General features: G+C 47.0%; 1 protein-coding gene across 1 annotated transcript in view; it reads left to right on the top strand.

The window, feature by feature from the left end:
• shq1 (SHQ1, H/ACA ribonucleoprotein assembly factor) overlaps window positions 1-7,503 on the top strand; it is a 37,603-nt gene extending 30,100 nt beyond the window's left edge. The window contains exon 12 of the mRNA XM_035388605.1: window positions 6,852-7,503. Within this exon, the coding sequence (XP_035244496.1) occupies window positions 6,852-7,503 (652 nt within the window). The remainder of the gene's footprint in view (window positions 1-6,851) is intronic.
• The last annotated feature ends 17,195 nt before the right edge of the window (window positions 7,504-24,698 follow it).

Here is a 24,698-nt window from a genome sequence, read left to right as displayed (position 1 = left end):
GGGACTGGGAGCTCCATGCTTTTAATGTGATTTTTGATTGGGATGTTATTTATGAAAATAATTTTTCATCCTCTCAAAATTTAGCTCAACCTAGGTCTAATACATTTTAAATGTCTTTGTGGGGTCTGTTTGCCTCCTTATCATTGCTTTAAAATTAATATTTCTGATGAAAAAAACTTGTGGTAAGATGCCATGAGTGTAAGTTGTGTTTCTTTTTGCACTTGTGCTGGGAAAGCCATTTTCTGTTGTTTTCATGTGTATAATGTATGGATTTCTGTTTGTGGGTGTGTCTACATTCTGGGGACATTCTGAGAAATTGACATTGAAGGTGCTGGTTCAGCGGAGGTTGACGGTGAGCTAACAGAGCTCAAAGGTTGGCTGCTTTCAATAGGTGGTCACTTTATTGTCAGCCTTGTTAACCTTGTTTTTTTAGTGTTTAGTGTTTATAAGAATGGTCACCAAAAAATAAATACTTTAAAATGAATGACAGGAAGGAGAGCATATTACTTGTTCAAGTTTTTTTTTTTTTTTTTTTTGTCCCATGGTATTTGAAATATTGTTCTTCAGCTGAAGGATCATTGAAGATTTGGTGACCTTTGTTTTTAAGACAGTGATAGTTTTTCCGGGTAGACTGAAATGACCTCTACATTGCCGTGCTTTGTCTTTATAGTCTCTTCAGCCTCACATGTTTGTGCTGTGACAGATGCTCTTTTATATGTCATTTAGCCTTAGAGTGTATAAAAGGTTAAGAACAGTTAATTATGGCTTCTGTTATGAGGATGAGCACCATTGTATAGGTGGATATGGTATACTGTTATTCTCTTGAGTAGAAAAGCCTTAACTACCTTCCCAGGCAACAGACAGCCAAGCTTACCGTTTTAATAAAGGAGCATAGAAGAATCTGCGGAGTATGTCGGGAATACTGTAATAACTTGGAGAAGGCCTGGATAGATGGTCACAGTTCTTCAGAAGTGATAAAGGCACTCTTCACACGGACGTGACGTGGAAGTAAAGACAGTGAAGCTCCCGTCTCGGGGGCGATGCCGACACACGGACAGTTCTCTGAGCGACTGTTGTCTGATTAACGGACTCTTCCTGCCGTGCTCTGATCCTGTCCCCCGCTCGGCACTGTCCACGTGCCTGGAAACGAGCTCTGAAGAGAAGACTGCTGTGTCATGCTGTGTCTGAGACCAGAGACCGGTCTGTGTGTGCTGTGGCCAGAGACAGAACGTACGCCTGTTTTTCTGTACCTAAAGATAGGAGATCATGTGCATGTATTATCTACAGCTAGGAGACCTGTGTGTGTGTCCTGCAGTCTCATTATAAACAGGATATGTGTGTGCTCTACCTACAGAAATGGGATGTGTCTGTTTTGCTGTACCCACCGATATACAGATATGAGACCTGTGTATGCATTCACAGTATCTATATGAACAAGATATGTTTGTGCTTTCCCATGTAGCGTACATACATAGGAGAGATGTAGCGCTGTGCCTGTAGAGACAGCATGACCTTTTCTGTGCGTGTTGTTTACAGAAACAATAGACTGCGTGTGTGATGTAGCGTACATACAGAACTGGATTAGTTATAAAGCTGTATCTACAGAGACAGGATTACCATCTCTGTGTTGTGGTATCCAGGTATACTGGCATGCTGAATAAAGGGAACTCTCAGTAGGCTCGCTGACTCTGGTAACTCATGCAGATTTAGTCCCACTGTGATGCTCAACATTTGTGAACTTGAATCTCCTGCCAAAACAGACTCCCCCCCCCCCCCCCCCCAATCTCCCCCCGTCTCCACTGCCAGAGCGGTGCAGGGGGTCTGGGCATTCCTCCACAAACCCTCACACTCCAGTGTCCTAAACCGGAGCGCGTATCTCTAAATCACTCAGTGAGCACTCTCTCTGTGGTGAGTCACCTCGCTGGGGTAACTGTAGTTCAGAACTGTAGTACTGTGTGCTCTGTGCTCTGTGAGGTAACTGTCCTGCTCGGGAGTCGGCTAACTTGGCAAGGCCACGGTCGAAGGAGACCAGGGCGCCGGACGCCTCAGTGCCGTGTGCTGGGATGGCCCCACGGGAGGGAATGCGACCGCGCCGATCCCTCAGACGCCTCATTATCCGCTTCCTGTCCGCTAACGACGCAGACGCCGCTGAGTACAGCACTCGGGCCTTCTAATGGCTGACTTCCAAATCGGGACGCTAACAAGGTGAACCGCGCCAGCTGCAACACCTTGTTCCTTTGCAGCGGCGGCGGCGGCGTGCTGTCACGCAGAGCCAGCTAGCGTGCTGAGGCTAGCTGCCTCTCCCGCACTGTGCTCTGCAGATGAAACGTCAGCGTAACGAGATCATTATCCCATAGAATTATGCTGTGGCAGTCTGGTGATTGACAGACAGTGATCAAATGATCAGAGCCTGTTAGACTTTGAACGTTTCTCATCATCTTAGCTCGTAAATGACAGATGCTTGTCAGCGGTGTTTTATGAATTTGCCTTGGGTCGTTATCATCAGGGAAAGTTAACTCTCCTTTCGGAACTGGTGCATTTAATTATGATTGACTTATGAACTGACTTTAGATTAAGATTTGTAATGGAGCGTTTAACTGACAGACTGTTATTTGTCTGGACAGTTATACATTTATCTGATTGTTGATGTTCTTTAGTCAGGAATGAATCTATTAATATATGTATTCATTCCAAGGGAATTGCCAAGTTCTGACATTGTTAAACAAAAGATTGCCTTCAAATGCCCCCTGATAATAGCTGTTGTGACCCTGACCTGTGTGTTTTTATAAGGCTTCAGAAGTGAAGTGGAATGAGGTGGAGCTCTATGCACCAGATGAGAGGCTCAGGCGAGCTCTGTCCGATTATACGGGAAACCATTTTAGGTCTTTGTTTGAAAACGAAGGATCAAACCGTTCATCTGCCGGTCGAGATCACACGACGGACGAGCTCGGTGCCTCTCCCGTTCACGACGCATCAGACCAAAGCTTGTCTGTCAGGGCTCTCTCTCCAGCCCCGAACGCCCTCGCTCCCCGCTTAATTAAAGCAAGGCCGCCGCGGCCGCGCGGTGACGGCTACACCGCGCGGAGCGTTACCCGTCGGTCAGAAAGGGGCCTTTGTTTCCACCGCTAACGTCGGTTCTCCCGCCGCAGCGGAGAGGGAAGGGAGCCAAGCGGCGAGCGTGTGGCGGTGGCGGCGCTGGCAGCGCTAACTGAATAACGGCTTCCCACGGGGAGAGAGAGAGCAGAGCAAACAGAGGGGGCTTTCAAGTGGAACTCCTCCGGGGGCGATTGTCAGACAGGCCTCATCCAGCGAGCCGCCGGTGCCACGCCCCTGGCCCACGCTGGGGCCACACCGCCGGGCCCCTGGCCCACGCTGGGCCCACTCTGGGTCCACTCTGCTGCCGTAGCTCAGGGCGGCTCCGCGATACTGCTGCTCTGGAGGGAGGGCCGGGGGGAACTTTAGGGGGAGGGGTGGTTGTTTTATTTGGCGAAGCAGCACGCGGTAGACTCTTTCCTCAGGTTACCTGGAGCGGGAGCGCAGTCAGGCCGCAGCGTTGAGCTCCCAGCATGCCGCGCTGCCCGTGAGCAGACAGAGCTCCAGATAAGGCCAATCCCTCTGTGGAGCAGGCTGGAGGAAGCCACATAATTAGCTGCTTAATTTTATTCTTCCCCTCAGAGTTGTGTTTTGGAAGTGATTTCAGCCTTCCTCTCTGTTTTATCACGCAAACGATCCTCCCTCCTGAGAGACTGCAGACACACGCACGCACGCACGCACGCACACACACACACACACACACACACAGAGTAAGCTCACACAGATGCCACCACTGACCCTGAGTGGCGGTGTGCTGTAGACTAGTGCTAAAGAAAGCTTACGGTGACATTTTGCCTTATTCTGGTTGTCATGGTGATCCAGATTTAAAAATAAAGTTGCGGAAATTCTCTCGTTTTAAGAACCAATGCATTGGTATTTCATAGTTGTTGTTTTTTTGTTGTTTTTTTTTTTTTAAACGTTCACTGTTGATGTTCTTTTTTTTTTTTTTTACTTACTGAACAACGTTCACAAATCTAACAAGGCGTTAAATGAATGTGCAGTCCGGCGTGCTCTCAGCGAATTCCCTCCACCTTTTGTTAGCGATCACTGAGCGCGTGCTGTAATGGGAAAGCTCTTGGGCCCACGGCAGTGTGTAATTTCACTGAAATGAAGGGCTGTGTGAGAAGCGCAGAAGTGAGGCCGTTCTTCGGGAGTCCGCTCTCTTCATCCCCGCCGAATTAGCCGCGGTCGGGGGCGGAGCCGGGCCGTGACCTCCGCGGGTCAGCCAGTAATCGCCGGGGCATTGGGGACGGCTGTCCCGCGTTAGCGGAGCCGCGGCCGCCTCTGTTCCAGCCACATCCCAGCCGTTAACCGGATGAATTATTCATGAGCCCGGCCCTCCCACCACACATGGGGGATCTACTCTTTACATTGTAGTCAATCAAAGGTTACCCCTATTGTGCTACAGTGTTATAAATATGTATGTGTTCCTAGACGTGTTAGAGGATGCGTTACAATGTGTGTAATACTGTCAGTCCTTCATGTAATTTTAAAGGCCTTGCACGCAAGTGAAAACCACAGTAATGTATCACAGCTTTTCCATTATACAGGGTTACATGGTTGGAAACGGGTGCATTTAGAGTAAAAGATTAAAATTTAAATGTTCATTTATTAAGGTTGCGTGCCAGTATGTCAGAGATAATTTGAGATTGTGAGAGATTGCTCACCATGCGACTCGTTGACAGTGGGTGTGATGTAGACAGACATGGAGAGGAAAACAGAGAGTATATGTGTGTGTGTGTATGTGAGAGTGTGTGCGCGTGTGTGAGAGAGAGCATGCATGTGTGTGTGAGTAAGAAATTTAAATGTTCATTTGTTAAGGTTGCGTGCCAGTATGTCAGAGATAATTTGAGATTGTGAGAGATTGCTCACAGTGCGACTCGTTGACAGTGGGTGTGATGTAGACAGACACGGAGAGGAAGACAGAGAGTATATGTGAGAGTGTGTGTGTGAGTAAGAAAGAGTACGTGTGTGAGTGTTTGTGTATGAGTGTGTCTGAGAAAATGATGGATTGTGTTTGTGTGCGTGTGCAAGAATAATGGAAAGTGTGTATGGGTGTGTTTGTGGGAGTGACAGCGGGTGTATGTGTGAATGTGGGTGTGTGTGTGTGGGAGAATAATGGAATATGTGTGGGTGAGTGCATGTTGAAGAATGAGTGTGTGTGTGGGAGAATGATGAAGTGTGTGTGTGTGTGTGTGTGTGTGTGTGTGTGTGTTTGTGTGTGCGCGCACATGCGTGTGTGTGTATGGGAGAATGATGGAGCGTGTGTTTGTGTGTGCCTGTGCGTGTTTGTGTGTGTGGGAAAATGATGGAGCTTGTGTTTGTGTGCGTTTGTTTGTGTGTGTGTGCGCGCGCGCACATGTGTGTATGGGAAAACGATGGAGTTTGTGTGTGTGTGTGTGTATGAGTATGTGAGAATGATGGAGCGCATGTGTGTGTGTGTATGAGTATGGGAGAATGATGGAGTGTATGTGTGTGTGTATGAGTATGGGAGAATGGTAGAGTGTGTCTGTGTTTCTGTGTGTGTGTATGAGTATGGAAGAATGGTGGAGTGTGTGTGTGTATGAGTATGGGAGAATGATGGAGCGTGTGTTTGTGTGTGTGTATGAGTATGGAAGAATGGTGGAGTGTGTGTGTGTGTGTATGAGTATGGGAGAATGATGGAGCGTGTGTTTGTGTGTGTGTGTGTGCGCGCATGCAGGCGTATGTGTGTGCGCGTGTGGGGGAATGATTAAGAGTGAGTGAAAGTGAGCCAGGCTTGTGGGGCTGCTGTGATTAGCACCCAGGGGAGCTGTCCTGGTAACAGCACACAGCCCTGCTTAGGAGCTCTTACTAATCCAAACATCCCACTGTGACAATTAGCCAAATCTGCACACCAATCTCCTCTGCACAAAACTGCCCACCACGGAGAGCTCGGGAAAGTCCTGCACCCTTCTGAGCTGGAGAGGGATGAGCGTGAGCGTCTAAACCATAGAACGAGCGCTCAGCACGAGTCTGGGAGTGAGACCGTATCCCCCCCTGTTCTTACTAATGAGCAGATAGAGTGCACGTTTCGCACGATTGCTGTTATTTCAGCATATGCCTCAGCGGGGTTCCCGGCTACAATCTGGCGCCCCACGGTGCTCTTGCTAACGCAGACTCTGTCAGGATTGTGTTAACTGCGACAGGTCCTTATTTGCGAGTCTTCCTGAGTATGCAGGATACGAGAGTGGAAAGGGTTAATGTTAAGAGAGCCTCGTGCCTCTCCTCCAGGGTATAGGAAGAAGCGAGGTTGCCAGGGTTTCTTTCGAGAGTCAGGCAGAGTCTTTGTCTTCTGCCTCCGTCTGTTGCTAACTGTGTTCGCGTGGGCTTTTGAGCTGGATGTTGTGTGGAGGGGACTGCAGCACCTCACTGAGTCGGACTGTGCTCAGTCTGTTCTGCGTCTGTAAGCATGAAACAGGTGCTGCTTTAGGCCCAGGTTGGAGCAGTGTGTGGGCTACACAGGCTGGCTGTACTGTGTACGGGTAGATGCTTCAGTTCCATGTTGTGAGGAGAACGGTGAACTCCAGAGGTTTCCATGACTTCATCTGCTGTTTGATCCTCCAGTTGAATTGTAAATGCTAGTTCTGATTACTGTTTTGTCCCAAGAGACAGAGAACAGGCCTTTCAGTCTATAGAGTTTATATGTATTTTCCCGTAGCTGTGGGTTGTGCCTTAGGACTGAAACCCGCAGCCCCTGTGTGGTACGTGGCTGAACGTTGGGTCTGGTCTCCCTGCAGGACGGGGAAAGTGACGGCGCTGGCAGAGCCCTTGCGGAAGGCGTTCCTCCAGAAAGCTGACCTGGGGCTGCAGCTGCAGGAGCTGGAGGCGGCCGCGGCGCTGGTGGCGGCGGAGGAGGAGGAGGAGCGGGAGGAAGAGGAGGAGGGCCGGAGGAGAGACGGGGGGGCTCGGTGCTCCCACAGCAGGGAGGAATCCTCCTCCTCCAGCAGCAGCAGCAGCAGCGACTCTGAGGAGAGCCAGGACTCCGGGGCAGAGGAGCAGGGGGGAGGGGCGTCTGCAGCTGGCGGTCCCCTGGGCCCGGCCCCTGCCCCCGGCCCCGCCCCCGCCCCGGCTCTGTCCCGCCCCCCGGCTCCGGAGGCCCGCCCCCCCTCTCACGGCGCCTCGAGGCAGCTCATCCAGGAGCTGGGAGAGAGAGTGGAGGCGGAGCTGCGGATCTGGGAGGCGCCCGAGGGCGAGCATTCCGGCAGCGGCAGAGAGAGAGAGAGCGGCAGGGGCGAGGGAGAGCGCGCCGGCTCTCCGCACACTACCGCAGTGCAGGCGCACGTACACACCTCCTCCTCAGCCCCTTTCTTAGAGGTGTGTCCTCGCAGAAACCCGCTGCTCATACTGCCCATCCCCGAAGACGCGGGCGGTGACGGTCGATTGGATTGATCACGACGAGGCTGCGTCTGAGAAGCAGCGACGAAGAGGAAGAGAGCGGAAAGGTGAGGAAGAAAGGAGAGTCTCTCAGCGGAATGACTTTTCGCACTCAAAGACAGATATTTATCCGACTGAACTTCACACTTGAGGAAATGGATGCTCAGGACACAAGGGTGTGAAGAACAGGAAAAATAGACGTTCTGTGGATTTTGGAGAACACTCAACCCTATCCTGGCTCGCTCTTTTAGTTTTTAATGAGTACAGAGGACCATGTATTATGTTTTTTGTTTTTTTTGTACTGCTTCTGATTTATTTTTTTGTTGAACATATACTAAATGTAATGTACTATAATGTAAATGTTTAAATGTTTTAATTAGCTTTCTGAAGGAGCTGTTTTATAAAACATTAAGTCAACAAAAATTAAATTAACAATTGATTTTGATAATATTTTCTGTCAGGAGTAAGCAAATTAAAGAAATATTGCATATGACTGCCTTCCCTAAATTGACTCTGGAACTTTTCAGATTTTAAAAGATTTTTTGGGTGTATTGTATGCATAGGTTGTGTGACCTCTGCAGGCTGGTGGATAGAGCATATCCCTCAGTTTTCTCCTTTCAGCTTTGTGTAAGTGAGAGAGAAACTGCATGAGGCTGTAACACATGACAAACATCAACAGGAAATACCACCGCCGACTTTGAGCCTCACTCCTGAGAAGCCTAACTGAGTATGTCCCTGCTTTTCTTTTTCCTCACACAGAAACCACCGTAGGCACAAAATGGCCATTGCATTCATTGCAGTAGCCTAATTACTCTGAACATCACTGGCTGTATGACAGATGTTCAGTAAGTTCTGTTCTGGTGGATTTCCTCCTGTTCCGCTGTGCTTTCCGGGGCCCTGGCGAGGCGTCTGATGTTCCGCCTGGCTCGTGGAGTTCCGTTACCGCGCCCTGGCGTGTTTCGCGGTGCCGCGACCAGCCGCGCGGTGATGCGGCCGGACGAGCCCGAGAGCGACGGCGCCTTGATTTAGGGGCGGACGATCGGGGGCATTAAACAGCGAGAGTGGCGTGTGGAGGTGATTGATTCATGCGCCCTGAGCGGGGGGCGGAGCCGGGGGCGGGGGCGGGAGCGCCTTCTCGACGCGGCTCTAGAGAAAACGAGGCGGGAGGCGCGCGGCGGGCAGATAAACGACTCCTCTCCCCGGAGTCAGCGCTCAGGAGCCGCTTGTTTCGGCGATAAGGGCTCCCGCACCAAACAGTAAAGTAATGGGGCAGAGGTGCCAGAGAGCAGCGTTCAGACAAACTGCCATTTCAGCATCCAGGGTCATATCACCTCTCCCAGAGGGGCGTGACTTTGGCTGAAGTGGATTATGGTGTGTACCCCTCCAATGTAGAACTCAACCTAAACTTACGCTCAGTCAAAGCTGAAACTGTTGATACACAGAAATGGGACACCCAAAAGGGCAGCACTATAGCTCTTTTTTTGGTGTCTGAGCATTCATGTAGTCTGGTGTTAAATGAAGTGAAGCACCCTGAAACGCACACCAGTCCAGCGCAGCACATCGCTGGCTTACTGTGAAAACACAGCTGCTCTTGTTCAGTTCACCGACCCGAACGCTGTTGAAATGCCCGGTCAGAACCCGAAATGAAATCATGCGGAGACGCTGCCAAACTGGCAATTCCGTCGACTTTCCTCTCCTCCCCACTTTGCTTTTTTCTCTGTGAGACGGTGTTTACGTGATGTGGGACAAAATCAAATCCAGCAGAAAGAAAACTTGATGAAAACAAAAGCAAAAAAAAAAAAATGAAAAAAATAAATAAATGGCTGAATTCTGAGAAGGGGCTTTATCAGAGCCAGGCTGCTGTAGAGAGGGGCGAGTCGCAGGCCTCCAGTAGAGCTCCCCAGTGCCTGTGCTGTGCGGTGAGGCGCTCTGGCGGCTGCACGTGCCGCCCCTCCGGGCAGCCAGCCGCACAGAACGCCTCGCTAACTTGTGCCGTCTCTCGATAATGCAGAGTCCCCGCTCTGGACTGCGAGGAGCAGCAGGAGTAATGATGGCTTCTCGGCAGATCGTCTCTGAAGAATTGGGTTGGGGAGATGGATGGTGTAGTTAAGGGCCTCCAAAGAAGAAGAGATACCCCCCCCCCATCTTACTGTCCCCCTCCCTCCCTCCCCCCACTTCCCCCTGCTCCCCTCCCCCACCTCTTTTCACCATCACTAACCTGTGATGCGTTTTTGCCCTCGTCCCCTGGAGGCTAATCACCTCTGTTCCTCTGGGTTAAGCTGCAGTATTAAATCCTGGCTGCTTAAACCTATCGGTGTTCTCGGGACATATGTCTGCTGACTGGGGGACCAGCAGGCAGCGCCGGGTCCTCCCGCGTGGCGTTTTCACATTGATTAAACGACACGAGGTTACGCTGCACTTTCTCATGCCGGAGCGGCCTCCATAATTCCTACCAGCGAGACTCTGCAGAGCGCGGGAGGAGAGAGCCGCAGCCAGGGAAGCCGTGGGGGGGGGGGGGGGGGGGGGCGGGGGGGCGGGGGGGGCAGGCGGCTGGCGGATCGTTCTGGCTCTTTTACTGAGCTCGCAGGAGAATCTGGCTCCATGTTTACGGGCCGTTGCGGTGTCATTCCAAACGAGTCACGCGGCGATGTGTCAGTTGGCCGGGACTGTGCACGTGAGGCACCGCTTGTCAACGCGGGCACTTCAGTGGGGGCCCGGCCAAATTTCTCAGCCCGGAGAGCGGATAGGCTGGCGCTGCGGAAAGGCCCGAAAGCAATTGGCCTTCGCCCGCGGGCAGGTGACACGCTGCGGCAATCGCTCTTGGCTTTAGGTCTACTGTGTCAGATTGCTTCTGGTCCTAGCTGCCACCCATCCTCCATCAGCGCTGAACGGCATGCTGGGAGATTGATTTTGTGAGGCATCAATCTCCCTGGAGAAGGACATCAGCACAATTGCCCCTCTCCAGAGGAGCACGGCAGCGGAAGGCCTCACAAGGAATCGTTTAAACTTTGTAGGGCAACACTATCAAAAATCACTCATTCTAATCCACCTTGACTCCTCTGTATCCAACACGTGTTCCTGTTTTCTCTAGTGTACTGGTCCCCCAGAAAACTATAAATTATAATCACCAGAGATGAGCTTGCAGTCAATGCCATCAACTGCACTCAAATGGAGCAGCTGGAGAAATGGCTGGTGTCAAACTGGCCTATACCTTTACCATTCATGGTATAGGCAACCCAGCTTATACCTGTACCATTCACTTTCGTTTAAAATGTCTGAAACAAGGCTGTAGCATAAACAGTTAAAAACTACACTTTCAGTGTCATTTAGAAATCATTTCTGCTTTGTACTTAAATCTCAATCATAAACAGCCATTGCTTTTTTGAACTTGGAATACAGATGTCATGTATGAGTAAATGGGTGGCACCAGCATAGCCTTTTTTCCTGCTGGTGAATCCACCACAGCTGTGCTGGGGGACAGCCAGAATACAGTATGGCCCCCAGCCACACAGAGTGGCAGGCGCTCCTGCTCCAGATACTAATAGAAAACTCAATCTTGTCTCTCCTTTGTGAGAGCCAAAGTGATTCCAGTGCTTAAGAAGATGAATAGCCCCGGAGAAGAGATGAATCAGTGTCTCGGGGGGGCCGACTCCTCCAGTGTGCGCGCAAAATAGAATTTCAGTGTGCGTTCGTCGCCTCTCTCTCGTCGTTACCCCTGATGCACGCCGCGCGGCCCTCCCACAGCGTGTTTTGTGTTAAATTTTTCACCATCGGAGCTGAATCATTCCCTTTGACACTCGCACATACTAATCTTCACATGGAAACCGGGGGTGTGCGCGAAAGGTCCCAGGGTTTAAGGGTTTCAGTTAAAAACAATACTGTTAACTGAAAGCACGGTTCGTTTAGTGTACTACTGCAGTTGACCGTGCTTATCTTGTCAGCAATTCTAATGAATTTGAAAATTTTGGAGTGTCGGTGATGAAGAGTGATGTAACCCAGGGCAAGCATTCGGGCGGATGTGGTGTGCATGTTGCCGGTAAGTGGCCTCCGTAGAGCAGGTTTATAAGTACTTTCTATGCTCTACTAAACTCTCATACTGTGATTGTTTTTCTCATAGAACTATATTATATGCATTTCATTGTCTGTATGTCACTTTGATGAAGGTATGGTCTGTGCTATTGTCAGTTTTGTTCAATCAAAGAAGCTCCAAACACAATATTTGCTGGTTTGCATCAAAGTATAATAGCGCATGCAATATACAGTAAGAACTAATTTATTGGAAATCGCCTTCAAACTAAGGTCAAAGTTGGAAAGGCTTGATATTTGATAGGATATTTGTCTTTGCTTATGTACGTGTTCAGTGATAAAGTTTTGTAAGTGTTCCCTCTGTAACCAATTGGCTTGCCCATGCAGTTAAAATTCATCTTCCTCTTTTTTTCCTTTCAGATCAATATAAACTGCATGGGAGAAAACTGTTAGAGGGTTGATGTGGTGAATCCATTGTCATTCTGGATAGTACCACCGAAGTTTGTCCTTTGGATCAATTAGAATGCAGCCTCTTAGCTCGCCAGTTGAATGGTGCATGAGAGACATGAATATGTGCCATCGGTTGACGTTGCTGCGCTAGCTCTCCTTTGGGTGGCACTGTCCAGCGTTCGCGCTGTGACTGCGCCGCAGCGGAAGGTTCCAGAACACACTGCGCGCACGCTGCGCTGCTCCAGCTCTCCCGGGGCTGCCCGTTAATTGGCGCGAGTGGCGCTCAGTCGCTTCGCTGCTGTCTGGGCGCTGCCTGGCTGCACAGTGGAGACGTTTACTCTGGCGTATCCGTCGCTGTGGAACCTGTGCGTGTTTGAGTGGCTTGGCTCATCTCCCGGCATCATTATCAGTTATCTCGCGGAAGATGGCAGGGTTTCAGAGACAGCGATGTAAATCTCTGCCATGTGCAGACGTTCTCGGCAGGTGCAATGCAAGGGAGAGTCCATATTCCCACTTGAGTGGCATTCCAAACCCAAGGAGCACTTTTCCTCATTAGCGACAGATGCATGCGAGTACCTGCAACCCACGCAATTAGATAATTCCATTCACGAAACTTCAAATAAAGTAAAATAAATAATGATTTTAATGCAGTGAAATGATAAACATCAGACATTACTGCATTGTTCATTACATTTTCTTTTCTTTTGTTTTTTCTTCCTGAACATCTGAAAAGTGTTTCCTCTGGACTACAGGCAGACATGCCTATCTGTCCTTTCCTTATTTGCCAGCAGCTTCCCCGGCTGTTAAACCAGACTACTGAGACGGGTCCAGAATTCATCAGTGCATTTTTGTAAACAGCCATCAAATATGATTAATGTTTCTCAGAGTTTGGGCAGACTTCAGATGGAGAGGTTTGTGAGGAAGGAGGGAGGGGGAGAGGAGGTTTGTTGTTTAGGGTTGAAATTGGATGGAAGAGGATTAAACTACATGCTGTCCTGCTCGTTTATGGAGAGATGATTGGTTCATCTGTGACTTGTTTTCTGAAAACAGGAAAAAAACACTTAAACAGCACAACAATAGCGAGGGATTTGATGTGGGGTTTTTGTGAATAGACTAGGGACGTTTTAGTCTCATAAGCAAGCTTTAATTGTATGTCACAAACCTGGAAGTAAACTACTTGAGGGTGAAAGTTGAAGTCTGGGGACATATGCAAATGGTTCTCATAAACATAGAGTTCATGATGTCAGCAAGCTTTTGATGTGTTAGTGCTGAGTGTGCAGTTTATGGTAGTCATTAAAGTGCCGTTTACACATTTTGACACACTTTTGGGCTTCAAAGCAGTCCTGCCCTTTTGTGTTGAGGGAAAGCAGAGCACAGATCTGTGTTTGTTCTGTGCGGTGTCCTGAGGGCATATGATGTGTGCGTGCGTGCGAGCCTGAGTGCGTGTGAGCGTGCGTGTGTGTGTGCGTGCGTGCCTGTGTGTGTGCGTGCATGCCTGTGTGTGTGCGTGAGTGCCTGTGTGTGTGCGTGCCTGTGTGTGTGTGTGCGTGCCTGTGTGTTTCCGTGTATGCCTGTGTGTGAGCGTGCCTGTGTGTGTTCGGCATGATACCTCTCCATGTACAAGGTTTATTGTAGTGATTCCCTAGCTGACAATTACCTGACAATTGCATGTTTTTGGCTGGTAAAAAAATTATTAGTATTTCAAAATAAATAAATAAAGGTTACAGTCTAAATAATGGCTCTTACAATTTCAAATATGAATTTCACTTATTTTGTCTGAAAAGCTCAGCAATTTATTGTTATCAGCTCAAGTACCCCTTCAACATTTCTTTTGGATCAAAACCCCCACAGAGAGGCCACTTGCTGGAGGAGGTTACAAGGCTAATGCGAATTCTAAGATGCACTGACGTATTCAGTTTCAAGTCAGCAGCTGCCCCCTTCCATGCCATGCAGTATCGCCACAAACGAAAGGACAGCCTAAATTGGCCGTCTGCTATCATAGAGTTCATTATATTTTTTTGCCGGTTGTTATCATGCTGTTTTTACTCAAAACCTGATGAACTTGAATAGGCTTAAAGATGGGCTCGATGCAATGAAATTGTTGTGTTTTCTTCTTGATGAAAGCGTTATTCTACATTGCCTATCCGCATGGTGAAAATCAGAAATTATTATTATTATTCTATAAGATACACATATATATTTTTTAATGCAATATGATTCCTTTTTATCCGTAAGAATTATATATTTCAATAAACAACTTCAGGATCAGGATCAGATTCTGGATCATGATGGCTTCTTTTGCAGAGAAAGGGTTTACGCACATGAATGTACTCAGATGCAAATTGCCTCAAATCCATCCTGTTGTGCAAGGCATATGTATATGTGTGTATTTCCTCTTTATGATTTTTTTTTTTCCACATAGTTTTCAAAATGTTCAAAAATATACGATTACACTGTTACACATAAAGCACCATCTTATTGTGTACACATTGGCAATAGATATGGCTTGAATTTAATCATTTGTCTGACAAACTGTATGGACACACCGGGCAACAAAATAATAAATCAAATAAATAAATAATCCGTCCTTCCAGCCATGCATCCATCCGAGCAATTCTGCTCTAAACAGCCAATGCCCCCTCCCTCTCTGAACAGAATCTGACCTCATATAGTTCCCTCTATGAATAAATCCAGTCTCTGCACGTCATGAACAGGCTGTCCTGTAATGTGCAGCAGAAAGTCCCTGTGTACTTTGAACACAGTTTTGTCCCTTGTGCTCTCAGCACATTGTTTACACTAGGAGAGACGCTGTTTCAGCACACAGAACGTAGTACATTTCCGCACTGGCCTGGACACATTCATTTCTGCTTGTTCTGTCCCCGTGCTGTCCCTTTCACATTTTGCTCAGTCTGCCTCCGCATTCTGTTTACATCTTTTCTGCGCACAGTATGGACAGTCTCCTCTCCCCACATGCTCTGAATAGCGTGTTCGCAGGCACTAAGCCAGCTGCCAACATGCTCAGTTCCCTTACACCCTTAAAGAATGCAGTCGCCACACACTCAGAAGACAGGCTGTCCTCAGTTGCTCCGAGCAGCCCCTCCCCCCGCGCTCTGAGGCCAGTCTGCACACCGCTCGCTCCGAACAGGCTGTCCCCGTTGCCTTCTGCAGGCGCGAGCCCCCCTCTCTCCTCTCTACCCGCAGACTGCATCAGCTGTAGCGCTCGCATGGAGCCACTCTTTCTCTCTGCCTCTCTCCCGTCTCTCGTTCTCTCTTTCACTCTCACTTTCTGTGTCCCTCCCTCTTTCCCCAGCCCCCTGAGGTGATGTTTATACAAAGCAAGTCTCCCGCTGAGACCTAGCACCGTGGCTGTCAGAACGTCAGCTCATCCAGCTCTGCCTAAAGCCATAAAGCCCAACTCCAGGGCGCAGAGTCCCAGTGGACTGGGCACAAACACGGAGGGGGTGGGGTGGGGGGGGGGGGGGGGGTGGGATGCTGGATTCCCACCCTGTCTCTCCTCCTCACATCACGTCGCTCCGCGCGCGCGGCTTCGCGGGTGGCTCTTCATTAGCATGCTCCGAAATGCCGCCTCAACCCCGCCCGCATTCCTTTGTCTCTTTGAGAGAGTCTACGGGCCGCCCCCCCTCACTTCAAAGCCTCCGACGCCGGTGCTACTTCGGCATGCCGGAGCGGGAGAACTGAATGTCAACGAGTGCGTGGGGCCGTGCGGGCCTGGCTGCGTGCAGGCTAAAGCATTTCTGTCGGCCCGAGCGCAGCGAGAGGGCATTACTCCAAACACTTCCCCCCCGAAGCGTTCGCAGTGCGTCAGGCTCTGGAAACTATGTCAAATGAGATAAGAGATGTAAATGGGTAATAAAACCCATCTGCTTGTTCTGAATGCTTTGCAGGGGAAGAGCCGCACAGGCCAATCAATTCTTACATAAACCGCGATAAGGTTACTGAATCTATTACCCTGACTCAGAGGACGCCAGCTTTTGAACCTTTGCGGAGCGCTTAGCGCGGCTGACCTTTAGAAGAAGCATGATGATGCCTGTTGATGATTAAATGTGCCTGTGCTGCGGATATCTGTACAAGACACGGAGCCGTCACTGTGTTTGACTTGACAACCTTTGATTCTGGAAAGAAATTCTAATAATGTCAGACATAAGTCCTCAAGAGAAGATTTTATTGAATCTCTGACCTCTCTGCTTTAATCCTTTGGTATTCACTGGTGGTGAACCACTTATGTTCACATCTGTGATTGCATCTCTTATTAGTAGCTGCATTGCACATTTCTCTGCATGTAAGTGATTCTTAAGAGAAGCACTAATTATCCGGCTTGCTTTGACCCATTTTAAGACTTTGACAATGGTTTGTTAAGTGGCTTGTTCATTTCATTAAAAATATATAATAAAATTATTACCAGTGGAACTCTTAGCACTTATTGAAATTAATTCCTTGGCAGAGTAGCTGTTGCTTATCATTAGTTTAACCAGTTACATGCGGTACACTGCTATCGATGTCACAAAACTCAGATGTCACTATTTCTGTTTAACCTTCAGACTAGTAGACTTCAGACTAGTAGGTAACTACATTTTGTATTTGTAGTCTACAAATCCAGGTTCAGTAGACCTTTTGTCTGCATCAGCATCGCCCCAGTTTAAAAAGGCTCAGGAGGTTTATTTCAATTATAACCCAAAATTACTTATGTTGGATGACAAAAATTTTTTATTGATTTGTGATGACCTCTTGAAACAAAGACTTGAACTGGAATCTACAATGCCTACTATAGCCTAGTGGGAAAATAAATAATGACACTGGCTTGGCAGTGATGTGCGGAAGAGCCGGAAGACCAGCCGGCGCTGTTTGGCTGTGGCCTCAGTGCTGGTCTGCGCAGCTGAAGGTGTGAGATGGCGATGCACTGCAGAGGTATGCATACCGATGAGCCGTCGTGGGGCTGCATGCTGACAGCAACTGTTTGTACTGCTGTGGTCTGAGCCTTCTGCTGCCACAGAACAGCAGTCCTGGGCCAGCTCGCCGGTTTGAAAGGGGACGGATTTCGCACCGGGGCTCAAGTAGCACACACTACAGTCATATGTCAGATCCCTGATTGTGAAAGCTCAATGTGAACTCGTCTGCTTTTGACACATAATCAATGAGACTCCCTCCAACAAAATGTTGCTTCCTTGCGATAGACTGCAGAGTCAACATTTTGAATTGCAAAACTGCAAAACCAATGACTATATTAGGCTGGAAAAACAAGTCTTGGACTCTGGACTCAGTGGTTACCAGGACTTGATTAGGTAATGCAATATGGTAGTTGGAAGAGTATAGGAGATTACTGAACCTATCTGGCAATATTCTACATGTACAATGCTGATGATTCTTACAAGGTTCCTAAGCCAAACACAGTTGTAATGAACACTTTGGGTACTATACAGTGCATTTTGGGATACAGAGATTCAGCACTTTGGGGGTATGAAAAGTACTTCTTTAGTAACATTTATTATTGAACATTTCTTAACTGGGATGGAAATGTATGCAAATTTTTGGTTGTGTTAGAAAACATTTGGATAGGTGATGAAAAAATTGAGTTGGACCTGATAGATGGAAGCCCTGTAGTATTCAATAAAAAAAATGCATAATTTATTTGAACAAAATTCCAATGCTTAGCTGAAGGTAGTGAATAAGTAGCGGTGAATACATTAAATCTTCCAAGAAAAAAGCAAGAATAAACTTAAATTAATTTAAAATGTGTTACAGATTCAGAGGACCCATTGGGTCTATGTGGGTCTAAGTAATAATATGTCAGTCATGAATGATACCAAAACGTTGTTTCAATGGATGAACTAAGTCAACTGAGCCTCTAGTAATCAGCTCGAAAATATAACATATGCAGAGGTTTACTGTAGGATTAGCATGGTGTCATGCCTGTCAGTTGCCAGGATTCATTGTGACATCACTCCAAGATGGCCTCGGTATTAAAACTTGGAAAACTGCCTTTCTAAAATCAGAGAATGTGGAGATGTAATGGCTGTGCCTTTAGCTGGGAAATCTGTGGAAAACAACCACTGTTGCCTGTGATAGCAGAGAAACATGAAAAAGAACAAATTAGGAACTGGCCAGATTTCCCCTTCCATTCAGTTGGCCTGCTGCTTTTCGCTAGGCACTAATGATGAACACAACACAATGACAAGGTCTGCGTTCTGTATGGCAAAAGCATCCTTGTTTTTTCTTCGTTTTCTGTTTTGCAGTGCTGAGTCATAATTGTAGACCTGCTAGATCATGGAAACAGCCACCTTCTGTTTGGGGACGGTATACACGCGCCATTTTTCACATTGCAACTTACTGAGCCAGAATGTTGTTGTGCTGGAGGATAGCATGACTTGCACAGCTGACACTGACAGCAGCCAGCTAATCGAGCAGAAGAGTCGCTATTGTACAGTGAGATGAAACATGCCCTGGGTGATGTTATGACCAATTACACACGACTGCGAGACAGCCAGGACCCCATTCCAGACGTTGGGGGCTTAACACTATGCTGAGAGCCAGTGCTGGATGCACCACCTGAGAATTTCACAAACATCATTTTTAAAAGGAAATCCTTTGCTAAGCAGTAAGGTAACATTCATGCATACAAATTAATTGTCATTGCTGTGCTCTCCAAATGGAGTGAAATGTTCATAAATTAAAACTGTGTGTGCGTATGTGTGTGAATAGATTTGATGCATGAAACAAAGAAAATGGGTGCAAATTTGCTCAATTTCAATCATTACCTGTGACATGGAACATCTGTTAAGTTGTGTTAATATTTGATACAGAGTAAATCAGGGATTAATTGAGCAATCATTTTACACTCATTATTTTACGGTGATTAATCTGGGTTGTGGTGATCAGGTCAGAAAAATACTTGGCCCGGGGCCATCCCCACATGTTTCAAACGGATGTGTGCTTCACTGGAACACAAAGCGTCTGTGTGGGATTTCCCTGGCAGTTACGTGGATCATTGTGTGACACGTGGTCTGCCCTGGATGCATGTTTACTGTGCAGTGTCTCACTCCAGCAGCCTGGCCACATCTCCCCCAGGCTCCCCTGGCCATTGCTCACCATGTGAAAACCTGTCGGCAGCCATGTTCAAACACTGTGTGCCTCGTTGTGTGTGTGAGAGCGGGAAGCAAGACTAGCAGCTAGTAGAAGATTTACTGGTAATGAAAATTTACGTGGGTTAAATGTAGGTATGCGACAGGGGTGGGAAGCCATTTTGTAAGAAGCAGGGTTGGATGTTAAGTAAAGCTGCACTTTCACTTTGTGCTTTTTCAAAATAAACGCATTCCTTCCCTGATCTCAGCTATGCTAAACAACAGCCAGCTGTGTCACAGCTAGTGATCTTGCCTAGCTGTCCATCCAAATTGCGAAGGAGCCTGTTGACTAAATTAAACCAACCGGACGGAGCTTGTTAAGACAGGCCAACTTGTCCATTCTACTTAAGTCAAGTTCATAAAAACTGTATTTCTTCCTAAAAACAAAAAGAGGATGTTTTGCACTCTACAAATCCTGGCTTCCAACACTTTTGAGGCAAACTGATCAAGAGTGTCCTTCATCCATTGGTGTCTGACAATTTATGTCTGATTAAAAAATGAGTGCAAAGCATGTTACACACAGACCTTGGTCAAATAATTAAAAATACTTCACACAGACACAGATAAATTACTGGCTTATTATGAGAAAGAAGCAATATTCAAAGTAAATATCTCATTTCATGCAGTTATACATTTTTGAAAAGTAATATATTGAAAATACTCAGGCATCCATAGGACTGCATTTTACTTGCATCTAAAGAGTTCAAAATGAATATTTGATCCAGGTCTGGCTGTACAGAAACTCTGCTGGTAAGCTATTTTTACTGATAGTGCAGAACTGATATTTTCATATTTCTCCTCCCTCTCATCTTCCAGTTCTCCGTAAATCCCTGAACCCATAATAGCAGTGGTCAGGTGCCCCCACGGGTAACACTGTTAGATCCAATGGTCTCATTACAGATGTGCCTTGTTAGCCAGGTCTCTACATGCCCAGGTCCCTGTGGGTGTCATTAAGGAGCCATTTTTCATGCGAGGGTAGACATGACATATTTTAATTATTCTTATCACTATGATTATTATTCCTTTTGCGCTGCCACTTGTTGAAACAGTCATGCGGTGTCACGCAGCGCAGCCTTTGCTCATTTGAAAGCCAGCAATTTCTGTCCCTGACTTATCTATAAATAAGACAGAGGGGAATCATTCACAAATTCTACAACTGAAAGTTGCGCATCTGGATTGATGATGTTGGACTTGGAAGAGCGTAGCGTGGAGTAGTCTGGGTTAGCACGGTTCTGGATAGTTATGTTTGTATGTGAATGGTCTCCCGGGGCCTGAGCTTTGATCTTCCAATGCTGGGACATATCAATCACCTCTGCTGGAACTGGCCACCAAGAGTGCAGACAACATGGCCCCTTGAACCCCAGGGAATACAAGTAGAGCCATAAACCAAACCTCACTGAACTGAATGATTTAAAGATACTCTCAGCTTGTGTATGGGTGTTTCGGTCTTGAGTTGCTCCCACTGGTTTTAAAGAACCCTCCCGCTCAAAAATGTGTTTTTTTTAATGGTTAACTCCTCTTGGAAGCATGACTTTCACTATACAGATTGATGTTTGCATCAGCACAGTTTTAGGATGCGTTCCAGAGGTACAAACTTTGTTACATTTGTTACCAAAGGAGCCCATTCTACAACAAAATGGGTGGGATTTGTTAATAAAAATCGTTTGGATGTACCTGACTGCATAGCGGGAATCCATGTTTGTAATGCACATTTTACAGATGACTGCTTCCAGAACCTCATGCAGAAGTCGATAGGTTTTGCAAAGAAATTGATTTTGAATCCAGATGCCATGCTTATTATATATCCCAGGACCACAGCTGCAAAAATGCCAATTTGCAGATTCTGGCATTCTCAGTGAGGGTGAAGGTATACAGATGCTACTTAGCTATTTTCAGTAGTTTATTGAATATTATTTAGTGGAAAAACCATAAATTATTATTCAATCTAGAATATTTTTTAAGGTTTTAGAATACATCTGGAGGGGTACTCTAAAGGAGTTTGATTTCTTCACTATTCTGTGGGGTTGCCTAAGTTTGATGTGCCCCAGTCTATGAGAAGTCAAAGCAGCCTACATGTCAGACATAAATGAGACTGACAGAGTTTTTCTCCTAAGCCAGGCTGCTATTGTATCCTGCACTCAGACAAATAAATTGGGGGTGTATTTAGGGGTTTATGTTAAATTCATGTTAGAAAATTCCCAGTGAGCAGTTCAAGGAAAAGAGAGGGCTTACATTATTCCACACAGCCCCCAGGCGAGTTCAGCCATCTCCCATTGAGAACAGATAGAGAACAGTGTGAAAAGAAACTCGTTTTTTTATTATTATTTGCTTGATTGATTCTGTATAACATTGTTTTGTGGAATGCAGTGCTAGTGCGATTTTCAAGGTAATAGCTGATAACATTGTGATTGCTCCCCTAAAAAATAACATTTTTGTTGTCTTGCAGTTTTTCTTTAGTTGACATTAGGCCAATAAATGGAATGCTTCATAATTTTTTATTTCCTGATTCACACTACCGGTAGGTTTTTTCTTTGTTTAATAAACAGTGTTGCTTATATTTACCTTGTTCTTTCAATCATTATCTGTCCGTTGTTTTTACCCTCTTTTTTCCTTTCAATTTCATTTTGTATCAGTAATTGTCTTTGACTGAAATTTACCAATCAAAGTATTTCATTATGAGAAGCAAAATGCACTTGGTTCAAACCAATCAGAGACTGATGAGCACATAGCAACTCCGCCCATAACCAGGTCTGAAGCCTCACCCTCCCATAACCATCATTTTGTAATCCACCCGTGTGTTGAAAATGATGCAAAACCTTGACAGCAAGTTAATTCAAACGATTAATAATTATAGAGAGTCACTATCCAAGTATCTTACAAGTGAGGTACATCTTTACGGGGAGAACGGAAACATTTTGAAGGTGCGTTATACTGCTGCTCACTGTTATCCCAGGTATTTTATTTACAAAAATGTCATTGGGTTTGCACAGATGTTTCTGGAGCAGTGGTAGACATCACTCTCTGCTCCTGTGTTGAATTTTTTATTTTTTTTTTCATGAGAATTTATCTACATGTGGAAATGCTCTGTTGAATTGAAGCTGAATGAAGTCGGTTGGCCTCTTCATTCGCTGCCTGTCTCTATACTCTCACGACAGGCATACTGGTTTGTGATGAATCACTCCGCAGTTTCTGTAATTAGAGTTCCCCTTCAAGTGTGTCAAGTGCAGGGAAAGCAATGTGCGCATTCACACATCATCGAGACACTTTGTTCTGTTAGACTGATCCATATTCATGCACCCCATTCAAGCTGGTTAATTTTGCTTAAAAACAGCTTTGTGCTCTATACATCAGTAACTCAAAACTATAGTATTCTTCCCCACATGCCATGTTACTGTGTTGCCTTTGAGAGGGAATTGAATATAGTCTTTCTGATGTGTTTCCAAGCTCCCACTCCAGCTCCTCTTGAACCCCCCTTCTCTTGCCCCTCTCCCTCTCCCTCTTCCCACTCGCCTTCAATTCTCTCTGCCGTCCTCCTCCACTCCCACACCATCTTATCTTTCTGTTCTCTCTGCTTTGCCCTGTGTTAAAGACTCCTGAGAGAAAGGCGGGAGAGCTGCATGTCTCTCACGGTTTAATCAGGGGTCGGCCCATATCATTTTGCTTCTTTTGAATGTATTTCCTGCAGATCCGCAGCTTACACTGACATCTCACGTTCGATGCCTGCTGTGATATTGTATTCTTGGAGCCTCCTCTTCTTCCTGGGTTACTCTCTTATTACACTTCTCTCTCTCTCTCTCTCTCTCTCTCTCTCTCTCACGCTCTCCCTGCTTTCCAGTCTACTGTCTCCCTTTTCCTATGCATCCTCTAAATGCTGTGTCCATTTATCGCACTGTATTGTAACAATCTAACGTGAAGCCTGTCTACTCTCAGGCAGTTTTAAATCTCTCTATAATGGAGCCCAAGGGTATCTGGAATGGAGCGTAAAGCCTGCGTCAAGGTCATTTACTCCACCCACCGCCGAGTGTGATGGATGTGTTTTCTGATAGCTCCATTTGGCCGTCATGCGCGCAGAGCGTGCGCAGCAGGGCCCGAATGTGGGGAACGTCTTTATCCAGAGGGCAGCTGATCCCAGGGAGATGCTGCAGACCCTTCGGAAACCAGCCGGAGAGGTTCCAGCCGCCCTCGGAACAGATGAACCGCACCAGAGCCATTCCTGGAATGCGGACAGAGCGGCAACAAGTAACAACCTCCTGCCCTACACAGAAAAATATTCAGTGCTGAATCAGCTCTTACAGAGAGCATTATGGTCCCAGCTGGATCCATGTGTGCACTGTTAAGAGTTGAATTAACACTGGACATCTTACTGCGCAAGCATGCTCGAATGTAACGCTCTCATTTGTGTGAATAGGTTGATGGGGGGGGGGGGGGGGGGGGGGAGTATTGATTGACAGAGTGATTGTGAAACCTTTGTCAATGCCCTAATTGGCACCATTGAGTGTACCTCTTCAAAACTGTGCTTTGCAACAGCTGGATCCACTCTAACCACACCATGAACATAATCCATACTTGGCTGAAACCTTCCCCCCCGAGGCCATGATTTATAATCCAGGGGATTGTCTGCTTTTGTGGGAATTACTGTATAAGAACGCTGAAGAAAACTGGAGCCTCCTATCCAGTCATTTCACAGCTGAGAGAAAGCAGTCGCGTAGGTATGGTGAACAGAAATACATCACTGTAGTGTGCTGTTGTCGGCATTTCAGTTCCGTGTGTTTCTGTGAAATTTATAAACTGTTGACAAGTGGTCATGCCTCACCATTAAAAAAAAAAACATGCTCTGAGAAAATATTGCATCATAGATGGGCCAGCAATTTTTTTCCCTTTGTGCACATCACTTGGCCTCCATCGGTTCAGTAAAACATAAGCTATGTACATGGTTTTCAGACTGTGCATCATGAAATATGATGAGCAATATGAGTTACCTTGGATTAGTAGCGCAACACAAATAAATAGATAATCACATTTAATGCCATCTTTTGGCAAAAGCAGCATTAAATGCTCTCCCCACCTGGCTTTGTGATTTTTATGCAGTGTTACAAACCGAAAGGCTGGCTGGTTCCTGTGCGTTTTGTGCACTCACCCTGCTGGGATTGGTGTCAGCTGCCTTGTGTGAGGTCGGCTCGGTAATCACACGGGTGCACACAATCTTTCCCAACTGCTGTGTAAACTGGTGGAGCCAGCCACACACCCGCACGCACGCGCATGCACAGGCACACACACACACGCGCACACACACACGCCCATACACAAAAACATGCCCACGCTCACTCACGCGCGCACACACAGCTTGCCAGCACTTCGCAGAATAATCTCCCTTCCTGAGGATTTGGCAAGCCTTCCCTTGCCTCTCCTTATCGCTGCTCACTCGTCAGCGCGTAAGCTGCAGCTGGTTTCCTGCCAGCACCACAGCTCCAGCGCACCGACTGTAAGCAGGCTCTCTAAACAGGAACAGGCAGGGAGACATTCCCCTGTTGGAGGAAGCCACATCTTTACCCCCTCCCCTCTCTTTCACACACTCTCTCTCTCTCTCTCTCTCTCTCT

The sequence above is a fragment of the Anguilla anguilla genome, chromosome 13 (assembly GCF_013347855.1).
Source record: "Anguilla anguilla isolate fAngAng1 chromosome 13, fAngAng1.pri, whole genome shotgun sequence".
Lineage (NCBI taxonomy): Eukaryota > Metazoa > Chordata > Actinopteri > Anguilliformes > Anguillidae > Anguilla > Anguilla anguilla.
This window is presented reverse-complemented; position numbering and strand designations above follow the sequence as displayed.